At 52.9% G+C, this 13,386-nt stretch overlaps 1 protein-coding gene across 2 annotated transcripts in view; it reads left to right on the top strand.

Moving 5' to 3' along the window:
* WDR72 (WD repeat domain 72) overlaps nt 1-10,225 on the top strand; it is a 394,822-nt gene extending 384,597 nt beyond the window's left edge. For both annotated transcript variants that reach the window (XM_074880505.1, XM_074880508.1), the window contains 2 exons: nt 9,507-9,571; nt 10,159-10,225. In XM_074880505.1, coding sequence (XP_074736606.1) covers nt 9,507-9,571; nt 10,159-10,173 — 80 coding nt within the window. In that variant the 3' untranslated portion in view covers nt 10,174-10,225. The remainder of the gene's footprint in view (nt 1-9,506; nt 9,572-10,158) is intronic.
* Nucleotides 10,226-13,386: the final 3,161 nt, after the last annotated feature.

Here is a 13,386-nt window from a genome sequence, read left to right as displayed (position 1 = left end):
TGCAGTGGTGGCTGCCGAGGAGAGTGTTGGCTGGTGGCTCCAGGCTCCCTCGGATGCCTCTCTCAGTTATTCTCAATGTTAAAGACTTGCTAACACAGTGAGTGAAAACACAGGAATGTGAGGAAAGTCTAAGCGAGCACCTTCATTGACTGAAAAATTATTGTGTGAGTTACGTGGCCATGCTAGGGCCGCTCAGAAATATGAGGCTTAGATGTCCAAGTTCAGGGGGCTTGAGCAAACAGCCACAAAAATGGGGAGAATCAGCCCTGTGTATTTGACACCAACATGAGAGGTAATCGGTGTGCAACAAATGCATCATTCAAATGTTTCACTCCATTTGCCAATCGAAACCAGAATTCCTATGCTTATAAATAAGAACCTTGCTCTGTACAGTGTGAGAGCCTGAACTTTCCTGTAGCACTGTGTTATTTCACATCCCAAACACTGCTTGTCTACTGAACCAACTGGAAAAGACGGTGGTTCCCAGGGGAGAAGGGCAGGGAGTGAATACCTTCCTGACCCCTACAGTTGCTCATTTTATGCCGTGAAACATGAAATTTGATTACTCTTATCATTAGCTTAGCTCACATAGCTACAAATGTTATTAGTAGCCATAAAATTATCAAGGCCCTTTTAAAATCCATTTTTAAAGAGTGTGTGACATGTATTAGCAGATCTGAAATCCTGATTTCAAATACCCTCACTTGAACATCAGAAACAAAATGTCGAGCTAAGCAACAGTGACAGGGCTTGAGAAGCGCTAATGAAGAGTGGTGCCATTGCCTAAGAGAAACATTACACATTATTAACACATTAGCCCACTAAGGCACTGTGCCAGCTGTAATAAGCAACCAATTTGGCATGCTAACTTAGATACACAGGACCATTCAGAAAATCTTCCTCCATTTTTTTCCTCCCCGGTGGACAAACACATGGTGCAACCTGTTCCCATCTCGCTAATGCCCAGAAAATCGCTGCTTAGCTGTGCCCTAGTTCCTGTGCACAGTTGGTCACTGCACTATTAATACTTTGACACCAATCTTTCTGATGCAAGGTCCAGTTCACAAATTGGCTACATATATTATCTGTGCATGGGAGTGTGGGAGGGATAAATCATATTCATTATTCACATTCATGAAATTCCAAACACATGGGAAGTACTGATGGTGTCCTTGGGGAGCTAGAAACAGCTTGTCAGAGATATCCAAGTAAAAGGGGTGCAAAATCAATTATGAAAGGAGGTGTTTCCTGCTCTAACAAGCTAATTACTGTACATCAAGTCACAAAGGGAAAACTGATGCTTTTTATTTTTTTAATGGAGGTGCTGTCAGATTAAATCAACTTGGAAGGATGACTGGGTTTAATGTATTCCCTCAGCTGATGCTCTCTTTAACACATTTACATATGCAAACATGTTAATATTCTGTCGGAATCCGTGAAATAGGACTGACAGGGCAGAACCTAACAAAACGGTTATGTGACCCCTCTCCTGCAGCTTATTTACGTCGTTTACATACGCTGGTAACTCCAGCTCAAACGGAGAGTGATTGCTTGGGAGTCACTACTGTGAAAGCAGGAGCATTTCAAAGGGGAAATGATACATCCCTGCTGCTGGAGGGATCCATTTTAGGAGGCAAACCAAACATATAAATTGCTAATGAACTATCCCTTCCTGTCCAGCACAGCTAGCAGAACTGCAGATGGTTGGATTCCCCCTGGGATAAGAAATAGGTGAAGCTGGGGTATTTGTTAGATGGCTTCCAGGTTATCTGCCAGGAGCAAACAGCTGTGTCGTGCTGCCTTTTCCACAGCAGGAATCAGAGTGAGGGGTATTCACTGCCCGCCTCTCCCAGCCCCTCCGCCAGCCCGCACCCAGCAGGGCTCCCTGGCTTTCCTCAGGGCTCCTGTCCCAGTGCTTGCCTTGGACGGAAAGCTTCTCTGCTTCCCTCTATCCATTTCTGCAGCCTTCTCTGCCTTTCCTTACAGACTCACAAGCCTCCAAAAGCTAGCAGTCAGCAAAAGCTCCCTGTGCACACAAGCCTTTGCGTTGGGCAGCGATGCTCACCTGTGTTAGGGGTCGAGGCACTAATGTTTCCATTCGCTGCTCTCTGAAAGATTAATTGTTTTCATGCAACCATGTGCACCGGAGGCCAGGGGTTACACCCTGCCCACAACGATACCGTGTACGTGCAAATACCCAGAGAGCAGTGTACAGATGAAGGCTTACACCTCGCAGGCATCCAGCTGCTTCCCCAGCGCGATGCTTTCCACAGCATCAGGGCGAGGTGGCAGGGGCAGGGCCTGTGTTGCCTGACATGCCCAGGAGCCCCTGCCTGCAGGCGCCAGCCAGCTCCCTGCCTCTGTCAGCAAACACTGCCCTCAGCACAGTGCCAGGGGCTGCAGAGGCTGCCGGATCAAGAAAAGGTCATGTCACCTCATATGCCTACAAGACAGAGAACCAAACCCTGTCTTAGGTCTCACTAATTCGTTGGAGTGGGCTCGGCAGAAAGCAACTTCAGTGCTTTGGCCAGGCTCTCCAAAGCTGTGGGCCAAACCCCCTGCAGACAAACAGCTTCCAAGGGAAACACACAGGCTGTGCTCTGTGCCTGCTGCAGCACACTGGCCAGAGTTTGCAGGCTCTGGCGTGATGGCTGTACCCAGCTGTGTCAATCTGTTTCCACCTCTGAGCTGACTATAGCTGAAAGACAGATGACCTGTTATATATTTTCTTACCTTTAACTATTCCCATATGATCGGAGTGTTTCTGGGCTATAGATAATAGGTCCACTCTTGAAGTCTTTATCAGGGCCAGGTTGTCGCTGGTCCCTGCAACACCAGGTGTACAGGGGAAGATTAGAAGGAGTAATCAGATTTCCATTTGTTCAGAGCAAAGGTGGAAGAAATTTCTATACTTAGATGTAGTAACAAGCTGCTTTCCATTGTATTCAGTGGGCAAAACCATGCTCAAAAAGAGCTGGAGCATCTCCCGTTGCATGTCACCCACCTGCAGAGCAAGACAGGAGAGAAGGTTGCATTTCCCAGAAGGTGTTTCAGCTTGGACACTATCACATTGCTCCTTCGAAAAATGAATGTAATCAAGCTCCTTATTCAAGCCAAACTCCAAGCATAGCTCCACCTAAGTGCAAAGGGAGTAAGGATTCAAAACCTGGTCCAAGATGAGCCAAACATCTCTTTATTTGCCTGTTGTCTTATCTCCTACTGAGTAAGCATGGGCAACACTAGGGAAACGATGTCATTCATAAAGTGGATTGATGTCCTTGAAGCTGTTCAGCTCCTTCTTGAGGAAAATGCACAACCTGTGTCTTAGACTCAGATGGATTCACTCACTTGTGGAATTTATCCCTTGATACCATTGTCTGACACAGGCTTTTCTTCACACACACATCTGCAGACAGCAATTTCCTATTACAGATGCTGCCCATCACCTCCATGTTCTTTTCTTCCACTCACAAGGAATTCAGATGTAGGCACTTCAGAGCAAACTGGGACAGCCAAGGGAGTCTGGCCCCAGCTTGCCTGTGGTTTAGCACAGACCCAGAGGAAAGGCCTCACGGAGAGAGCAGAGTCTGGCCAGCAATCCCGGCCAGCACACTGTGACCCAGGCCAAAGGCATGCTGCACGACAGAGCCCTTTTCTCCAGGCTCCGTTTTCCTGGTGCTCCCTAGCAGTGCTCTGCACAGACAGAATGGAGAGCAATGTTAATGACGAGGGCAGTGCCTGTAGGGAGGTGGGGTGGCTGAAACCTCTAAAACTTCAGCCCAGAGCAGCATGTATCCTTCCAGGCAGATGGGAGCTGTTGTTGTCAGATGCACTGTGCAAGGGCAAGCGGGAAAATGGAAAATGAAGGGAGTGTGAGCTGCTGGGCGTTTCAAGCTCTGCCTTGCCAGGCAATGTCTGCTTGCTCCTCCGTGGCTGGAGCAGATGAGTTGGGCCTCTGGGAGCTCTCTGAAGAGCCTGCGTTGGCCCCACATGCTATGATGCACTCTCCGGTGAAGTCTATAAAGGAGAAAACGGAGAAGATGGAGACATCTGCTGGGAAGCTGTCAGGTTTATTAGATACATGCGAGTTTGGGGACGGAGCAGCAAGAGGATCTCAAGGAATCTGAGCTCAAAGAAATAAAGGCAACTTCAAAAGGCACAAGCAGACCAGCAGAATCACTTAACAACAGTTTTTTGCTGGCAATACAATTGAAAACACCTGAGAATCAAATCGGGATTCAGCCTATCCCCCTGCCTGGAATTGCAGCTGCTATTGATTCTGGGCGCTAGATCTTAGGAAAGCTCCTCTGTAAACTCCTGACACTGGCCATTACAAGCGATCCCAGATGTGGAAGGATTTATGGGATCCCCACACTTTAAAATATGCACAGATTAAAGACTGTGCTAATTCTAAAGCTAGAGGGAGATAGCACTCGCACCTCCTCTGCTCCCCTCAGTGCCAGGGTGTCACAGCAGTGGCCTGGGGACCACGGAGCCATGGCAGCTCATGGAGTGCACCGAGGTGTCCACGAATGGGGACTGGGAAAAACATGTTTATAAATGCTCTATCACAATCCATGTGAAATGGCTTAGCGTCTCTGTCAAGAAATCTGGTGCAAATCAGAGGTCACCTGCAGTTAATAGTCCTTACACAGGAGAGCGTTTTCTCATGACTTGAACTACCTCGCCATGGCACAGAGGAAGGACGGGCAGCCCTTCGTCGCCTGCTGGAGGATCCTGGATGCTGTAACCCACTGGAGCTCCTAAATGCCCCGCATCAGCGTTGCAACTTTTCCTTTCAATTTCATCCCACAACTCCCGTCCAGGGATCCCATGGCAGAAATGGGGAGCCTGAGGGATGGAAACACTATCTGGAGCCTTTGTAAAGCAAAAAAGCAACCTGGTCCACCTTCCACCCAGCCCAGTGCCCCTAATTCCAGGGAAACAGTCTGCATTGACTCAAGTTGGGATGAAATCAGCTCCTTCATGCTGCCAGAATAAATGACGCTGTTGGCAGTGTCAAATACCAGGCCAGCTGCGTCCAGAGAAGGCAGCTTTTCTTCTGTGGCAAAAGGCAGGAGTGTATCTCCTCGCTGTGTATACCTGTGAGTATCACTGCAAAGAGCAGCATCACTAAAGGCAGGGCGATGTCATATAATTTCCTAGTTATTTGTCTTTAACAAAACAGTATTCTTTAAAGTAAAGAAATTGAAATCTACCTGATGGGAAATCTGGGTGTACAGCCGTTTGGTGGGGTTTGATTTTAGACAGTGAATACAGCAAAGCTAGCTGCCAGCTTGTGTTCACACACATCTCCGAATTGTCTCTGAGGTCTCAAAACTAATGATCGATGTGTTGTCTGTTGTGGTAAACAGACATTTTTAAAAGATTCCTGCTTCATAGTCCACAGAAGAATTTGATTTCCATGCCTATTAAATAATGATGGATTTTATGACAGCAAATGTAAAATCTATCATGTGACTGGGATTAACTTTTGCTGATAATCCAATATCTGACCCTATAGCAAAGTAACTAGTGCTTCGTGTCTCTGGTGCAGCATCCACCCCCCTTTTGCAGCCCGGGCTTGGGGCAGTCTCCCGGGCTGGATCCTCCGTTCCCCCCCAGACCTTACCAGACTGCTGCCAGCTTATCCCAGGCAAGGGAGAGCAAGGGAGCGCAAAGATACACCAACATCCCCTGCGTTTCTAAACAACTGGGAGATGAGAGTGGGAGGGAAGCCACCCAGATTTGCAGGATCATTTCAGAATATCATTTCCTATTCTCATGTGTATTTTAACATAGGGATTGATGTTAAGTCCCTGTGAGTGCTCAGCTACTGACAGCTCGCAGTTATTCCCATACTTTCTTGACACACAGCACAATATCTTATCGTGGCACACTCTGCACTTGGGCAGGGGGTTGTCGCGTGGGGCTGTGAGCCCTGGCTGTGCGGTGGCACACAGTGCCTGCCCGAGCTGGGTACCAAAATACCAGGGCACTCTTCCTTAGAGGGGAACTTCACTTTTTGCTAGCAGGTGAGAGGCAGAATCAGAATAACTAACAGATACTATAAGCTTCTTATTAACAAATTAAGAGAGCTCAAAAAACAGAAAGGCATCTTCCCAAGGCCTGCTGCTTTATGTGAGTGGCACAGCTGCCACACAAATGCTTTAAAACTGCCAGATCAAGCCCTGACTGAGCTGTTTGAAGCCCCACAGACCCCTGCACCACTCTGAGTGACGTTTGCTTTTGCTTCTACAGCCTCTAAGGTGAATACCTTGTAAAACTGCTACAGCCAAGGGTATCAAACAGCTGCTCAAGCCCTTCAGAAAAAGCAAAGCTCTGCAATCATTAACAAATGCTTGTGATGTGCTACCATGTTGAAAAACTACTCCCCTTCAGCAGCAAATGATAAGTATATCAAACAAGAAAATCTATCAAATGTATCCAATGCCGATGTCATGAGGGGTATATAATCTGTCCTCAAAATGAAGGCCATGGGGTTCTCTTGCTAGATACCATCCCACTGGAATGATAAACATTGTGGGCTTGCATGAGGCAGAGGAGCCAGTTCCCACTGAAAGAGAGTGGAAGCTCATTCTTCACTGCCTTGATCCCAAGTCAAGAATCTCTCTCTCTCTGAATAGATGTGAAATCTGCTCCAGGCAGAGCAGCCTCGGTGTAGGGTGATGTGGGCAGAGACCATCTCTGAGTTGGGGCACAGTGTTAGCATCCTCCTAGCCAGAGCAGAGCTGTGTCTCTGCCTCAGCTTAGCTTCTTAGCACAACCAAACCAAGTAGGTCATCAGGGAGGCTCTCAGAAATGAGTCAAATGTGACAAGACCCCCCTTTTGGACCGACCCAGCTTCCCTGAGGGAGAAAGGGGCAGGGAATGGGATGCTCAGATTGCCCCAGCCACTTCTGGGGCAAACATTTACTTTAGATTAAGTGGCATGTAAAGGAAAGAGGAGCCCTCTCTGGCTGGCTGCTAGGGTTGATAGTTAAATATTTATAATGTCCAAATTAGCATAGTGAAAGCTCAATTCATCAATTTGTTCTGGTGTGTTTGTAAGAAGGGGAGGGGGTGTCAGGCACCTCGCAGGAGATGCAGCCATGGGTGGGTAGGGCATGCATGCTGCCTCCATCACGGATCCAGAGCACAGCTCCCTGCTGCCACTGAGACTTGTTGCCCTGGCTTACCCCTTTGGCGGGGTCAGGGAGGAGGCCGGCTGTGAGGATCCCTCCTCTCCCCCAAACCCGCCTGCCCGGGGGGCAGCCCCAGGCCACCAGAGAGGCTGCAGGCAGCAGCCTGGCCAGGCAGCGCCAGCCCGGGGCTGCCCGTGCAGGGGCCGAGGAGGGTGTGAGCTGCCCTGGAAGGGTTAAGGCTTTTCAGGCCGAAATCCCCCAACAGAAGGCAGGGTCAGCCTCAGAGCTGAAATCTAAGTGCTAATGACTGATGCCCTTCACCCCTCCGCTGCCTCCAAAGGCGAGTGCCCTGGATGAGCCGGGGCCGGAGAGCATTTAACATTTGAACTTCTTCTCGTCTGCGAGGCAGCAGGCCGTTGTGCGCGGGGTCGCTGACCCCCAGCCCCGCTCCCCCCAGCCCCTCAGCTGCCTCCCAGCCCCTAATTGAATGACAGATGGTCAGCGGCAGGGAGAGGGCAGGAGCAGGGCCCCACGCCCCCGGCGCTCCTGCCCACGCAGCCCCCGCGCCAGCCGCCCCCGAGGCTGCCCGGCACCTCGGCCCTGCAGCCGCACACCTGGGGGAGACGGGGCAGCGGGCAGGGGTGGGTGTGGGGTGCTGCAGGGGGGCACCCTGGGGCCAGGGGCAGCCCTCGCCAGCCCAACCCCGGCTCCTCATCAGTCCTTCCCAACCCTCTGACACGCAAAACATCGCTAAATTCACGGAGACCTGGCCGGTACAGAGTGGCCGAGGCCTCCTGCTGCTCCTGGTAGTGCCAGGGCCGGGGAAGGCGAGGAGCTGGGCTGAGCTGCTGGGCCTCCGTCGGACATGGGGCAGCCACAGGGAGCCTGGGCAGGGGAGGCAGCGCTGTGGCCAGCCCCTTCCCCTGTCTACATCCCCAGGAGCTGCTCTGTCCCCCACCCCGCCTCAGGCTGAGGGTGCCGGACACGTCCTGCCCTGGGTGGAGGATGCCACAGGTGACGAGGGGCCTTACTGCAACCGCAAAGGGGACTGTGGAAATGGTGTTTGGTGGGGCCAGAGCCTGTCCCTGCCTCCTGCCCGCAGCGCTGCCGGCTTCCTTCCAGACAAAGCTGGGGAGGCCGGGGTGGGCCCTGTGGGTGCCGGGGCTGTGCCGCCCAGCCACCAAGCGCAGCCCCCGCTGCAGCCCGCTGTCCCTTTAACAGAGAGCCGTGATTCCCACAATTACTGGGATTACAAGGAAAGGGTTATCGATTTGCAGCCTGCACTGTGTGATCAGCGCCCGGGCGGCCCCCCCGGCCCACCTCTCCTACTGTAAGCACGAAACCATTTATAAATGTTTTATTTCACTGATCGCCTCACCCTTGCTGCATAATAATAACCCCAGCAGCATGGCGATATATTCTCTCCACTCCTCCTTTCCCCGCGCCCGCAGCCTGCAAAAGGCACCAACGTGATATGCAGCAGCCCCTGATTTGTGTGTATGTTTTAATTACCACCGGAGAAACCTGTACACAAGCATAAAAAAGGGTGAGGGAAAGGGAGAGCAGGCCCAGACGGCAGAGGCAATGGCAGCCTAATGCACCGCTGGCTGACAGCGACTTCCGCTCAGGCACCTTCTCCAGATCGAACCCTTCGATTGTAACTGAAACAATTTGCATACTGATTCCTCTCATAGCCTCCCGATCCATAACCAGCCAGGCAGCTATTCAAATGCAAGTAGCATCCCTAAATGCAAGGCTAGACTGACCAAAATGCGCTGTCCAACAAGCAGAAGGAGAAGAAAAAAACCCTTGATTATTATTTCTATTTTTGTTCCTTTTAACCTTTAAAAGATTTAGCTGGAAGCTGTTTGTTTATGACTGGGGATGTAAGGGAGAGAATTGATCCTGGACTGGACTTAAAGATGGAGCAAAATGGGGCGCTGGAGAGATTTTTGGTTGTCTTTTTTTTTTTTCTTTTTCCTATTTTTATTTTTACCTAAGCCACAAACTGAGGCTCTTTGGGGGGAAAGAGGGTCTGTCCTCTCTCCCACCCCCTTCCTCTGCCAAAACCACCTCAGCTCCTGCAGACCCAGGGAATACACAAATTACTGCCTGTGCCTCTGCTTCTGGTGCATGTTGGGCTGATGAAGAACGTGTAATTCTGGCTGTAAATTCTTGCGTTTAAGTTGGTCCAATAAAAGATCTCTCCTACACCTTGTGAGGGTTTGGTGCTTTATTTTTTAACGGGACTGGTGTGGCAGCCGTGGCGGTTGCCTTTTTTTCTTCTTCTTTTTCTTCTTCTCGTTCTCATTTGCAGTTATGCAGGTAGATTTTTTTTATTTTTATTTTTTCTCCTCCTAGGGGGCAACTCCAGGAGGCGAGCCCGCAACGGATGCCCGTCCCGGCGGCGTGAGGCGGACGGCGGGGTAAGCGTGCCCGGCGGGGCACGGGGCGGGCACGGAGCGGGCGGAGGGCCGCGCCGGCGGGGCGGGGCGGGGCGCGCAGCGGCCGCGGGTGCGCAGCGGCCGCGGGCGGGCGGGCGGCGGCGCGGGGGCCGGGCGGGGGCCGGGCGGCGCCCGCAGCCTCCCCCGCGCCCGCGGAGCGGGGTGCGCGCAGGCGGGCGAGCGAGCCTCGTCCGGCGCCTCCGCTCTCGCGGAACCGCGGTCGCTCCCGCTGCGCGGGGCCGGGCGTGGGGCCGCGCGGAGCCGGCTCCTACGCCGGCCCCGGCCGCCCCTCCAGCCCCGTGTCTCCGACCGCGCCCGCTCCGCCGCCGCGCAGCCCGGCGCAGGCTGCGGCCGCAGCCCGCCGCGCGTCCAAGGCGAGAGCTGTCCCGGAGCTCTGCCAGCCTCCATGTTTGGGGCTGTTCCTTGCTAAATTCACCGTGAATGTCCCCGAAATCGATCCCGACAATTTCTGCTAATAAGGGCCCCGCTTTTATGTTAGTTCGGACAGAGAGCGGTACCACGGCTGTTGCGGGGCCGGGGGAATCGATTGCGGGCTGGTTTCTCCGCAGGTTCGTGCGCTGTAGAGACCAGTCGCACGGATGCCTGAGCGTGTGTCTGCCGGGTCGCTGTACGCAGGGATAAATGATGGGGAGACGCAGATATTTGATTATTTAGCGACAGCTAAGGGAGAGCTTTTAGGATGCCGTGGAGCTGGCTGGCTCCTCGTCTCTCTAAAATACCCGTTTGCCTCGGGCTACGACCTGTTATTTGACCTTTAGACACCCCCGAAGATAGCAGAGTTTTCCTTTCAAAACAGTAATAAACCGAAGTGGTGGGATGACGGAGCGGAGCGGAGCCGAGCCCGGGCCCCGGGCCGGCCGCGGGGCGCTCAGCCCTCCCGCGGGTGCGGGAGCGGGGGCGGCTTTCGGGCGGGGACCGGGGGTGAGCCCAGGGTGACACGCGTTCATTTTGATTTCATTTGAAGACATTTGATGGTTGTAGATCTTTCTCTGGTTTGTTGCATCACCACAGCTCACCCCTTAAAACAGTAATTCAAGATGTAAGTAAAAGTGTTTTCATTTTTATTGATCCTGCTAACATCTTTCATTACCCAACACGTAACCACAACAAATGATTGCTCATTTGATACGGAGAATTTTATCGACGCTCTCTCTCCGGCCGGGGCGCGCATCCTAAATCCCGGCGGCGTTAAGAGCGGAGAGGCGCGGTGCTGCGCGGCTGCGGAGCGGGGAGGGCGGGCGGGCAGGCGAGCGGGCGCTGCCCGAGCCCCGCGGGCCCCTGCCCGGCCGCAGTCCCCTGCCCTCCGGCCCGCGGCCGCGGTGCCCATCCGCGGGGCCAGGACCGCCGCCCCCGCCGAAAAGCGGGGAGTAACCCGGGGGGGGGGGGGGCGGCACGGTCCCCGCCTGCGCCGGGCCCGACGGGGCGCGCAGGGCCGGGCCCGGGGCCGCGGAGGGCTGAGGCTGCCCGCGGGGGCTGCGCGGCCGCTCGCCGCCCCTGCCCGCTGGTTTCCTTCCACCGCAGAGACCCAACAAGTAGCGGGAGGCGAAGCGGCCGCTCCGCCGGCCCCGGCCCCGCCTCGGCGTCGGGAGCGCTGGCGAGCCAGGCTGTCCTCTCGCTCTCTTTTTCTTTTTCCCCTTCTTTTTTCAGTAGAGGAAACAAATATTCTTTTTAAAGGGGTATGTTGCTTAAAAAAATACAGATCAACAAACCTTTGGGGTTAACAAGGGTTGCCAAGCGATTTCAAACAGCAGATCCTGTTTCATTTACACGATCCCTTTCGGCTAACGGCGTGAAAGGTTTTTCAGCCATCAAACAAATGCTACTATTTTAACTCTCTTCGAGAATATTATTTTTGTCCTTAATACTAGAATGGAAGGCAAGATGATGAGGGAGAGGCTCGAAGAATTGGTTTCGATGCAAGAGACCTACAGTGAAATTAAACTAGGTGGATTCTTTATTAAATGATTTTCGGTCTTCTGTGGTTTTATGAAAATAAAAGGCAGCACTTTGTCATTTTTAACAATGTAAGTAGCCAATAAATCTAATTTTCACATTGATTTCTGTAGGAATTAAGTGATATCTACACTATCTGCTGTGAATTGTTTTTGGAAACAAGTGCGGCTTTCTCCTGGTGGGAAGCTGGTTTTAAAAATAATAATTACAAAAAATGTTTTCAAAAAAATACTGCTTAAAGACAGCGGCTTTTTAAGGCACGAAAAAATTTTGTCTGTGAGATTGACAGTGCATATCTGAGACGGCATCCAGACAAAGAGTTTTATAAAACGCGTAAAGACAGGCACAGGGCGGTATAGTACGGGAAACGTCTAATGGGAGTTAATTACAGAGGGGAACAGCTTAGGAGCCCTCGGTCTGGCGTCCGGGGAAGGGGGGAAAAAGGTGAGCGGCTGTATTCGCTCCCACATGTAAGTAATAAAGACCTCAGCTCAGAAACGCGGGGCGCGCAGCCCTGCCTGATTAAAACGTGTCCCTGCCCTCATTGATAGCTCAGGGCCACGTGCTGCCTGCGCGGGCAGGAGCCCTTCCCGGGCCGCTGGCGGGGCACCACCCCCGAGCGCCTGGTGGGGACTTCCAACAGCGCCTTTCCCCGAACAATAAACCCGGTGAGCAGCGTTCACCCCAGCGCTGCTGGTTTATCTCCACCGTGGCACCGTCCGCGGGCGCATGGAGCGCAGGAGCGCACGCTCCCGACTGTCCCGCAGTCCCGCGGGGGGAGCTCTGCTCCGGGGGCACCAGGCGTGTCCGTGGGGGCCCCTCCCGGGGCCGGCCCCTGCGGGCGGCAGGTACTGCCCCGCCAACAGCCGCTCCGCGGGCGGGAAGGCTCGGCCCGGCCCCGCGTGTCCGGGACACGTCGTGGGCGACGGCTCCAGGCGCTGTGCGCTCCCCGGGGAGGAGGAGCGGGGGGGGCTCTCTCCCTCCCTCCCTCCAGTTACCCTTAACTCTGCCCCGGCGGAGCAGCGGGGCCGCCCGGGTCGCGGGGGAGGCCCTCGCACCCCGCGGGGTGTTTCCCAGGGCATCCTCGCAGGATCCGAAGCGCGGGGGTGCAGACCGCCGCGGCCGTCACCGCGTGGGTCACGCGTGGACTGCGCGTGGATCACAGATCCCACCCCGGGGCCGGGGTGTCGCCCCGGCGGGGGGCAGCGCCGGGCCGGTCCCAGCCTGCCTCCGGGGAGGCGGCAGTGTAGAGTTCAAACGCATCAAACTATCAGAAGTCATTTATCCGGTTTCATAAATAATGTCCTTATTATCTCCAGCCCCCTTAATTCATGCTCCTGTCCGCTTGATTGCGGGGTTTCAGCAGATAAAAAGTTTATAAGTTGGTCGGGTTCTTGTTTTCCTTTTTCCATCATTAACATCATTAATATAAGCTATCAATAACCCTGTCGTTTGGAGCATAGCTTCACAGTATTGATCTGCGCAGCTATTCATCTCTGCCATAGAAGACACGGAATAATTTTCGCATTACAGTAGCTTGGATTTGCTTTTAATTCATATTTAAAGCTGCAACTGGCTCTGTGGAGCTCTCTGCGAAAGACTAGAGGCGCCTAATTAATAATAAGTTAGAAACGAAGGAAGGCACCAGCGGATAAATAATTAATACAGACATCTCTGTCTCTTTGAATATTGCTACTTTAAAAATTTAGACTTACCAGGGCCATACTGTAAGTCTGCAAGTTATATTGAGGAGATGATTTAAGAAAGCTATTTTTTTTCCTGAAATACAATGCTAAATTATTTACGGTGTTTTGCAATCTTCC

This window comes from Strix uralensis, chromosome 11, assembly GCF_047716275.1.
Source record: "Strix uralensis isolate ZFMK-TIS-50842 chromosome 11, bStrUra1, whole genome shotgun sequence".
In the NCBI taxonomy this organism is placed as follows: Eukaryota; Metazoa; Chordata; class Aves; order Strigiformes; family Strigidae; genus Strix; species Strix uralensis.
The sequence above is the reverse complement of the archived record's forward strand: the minus strand, read 5'-3'. Positions and strand labels throughout refer to the sequence as shown.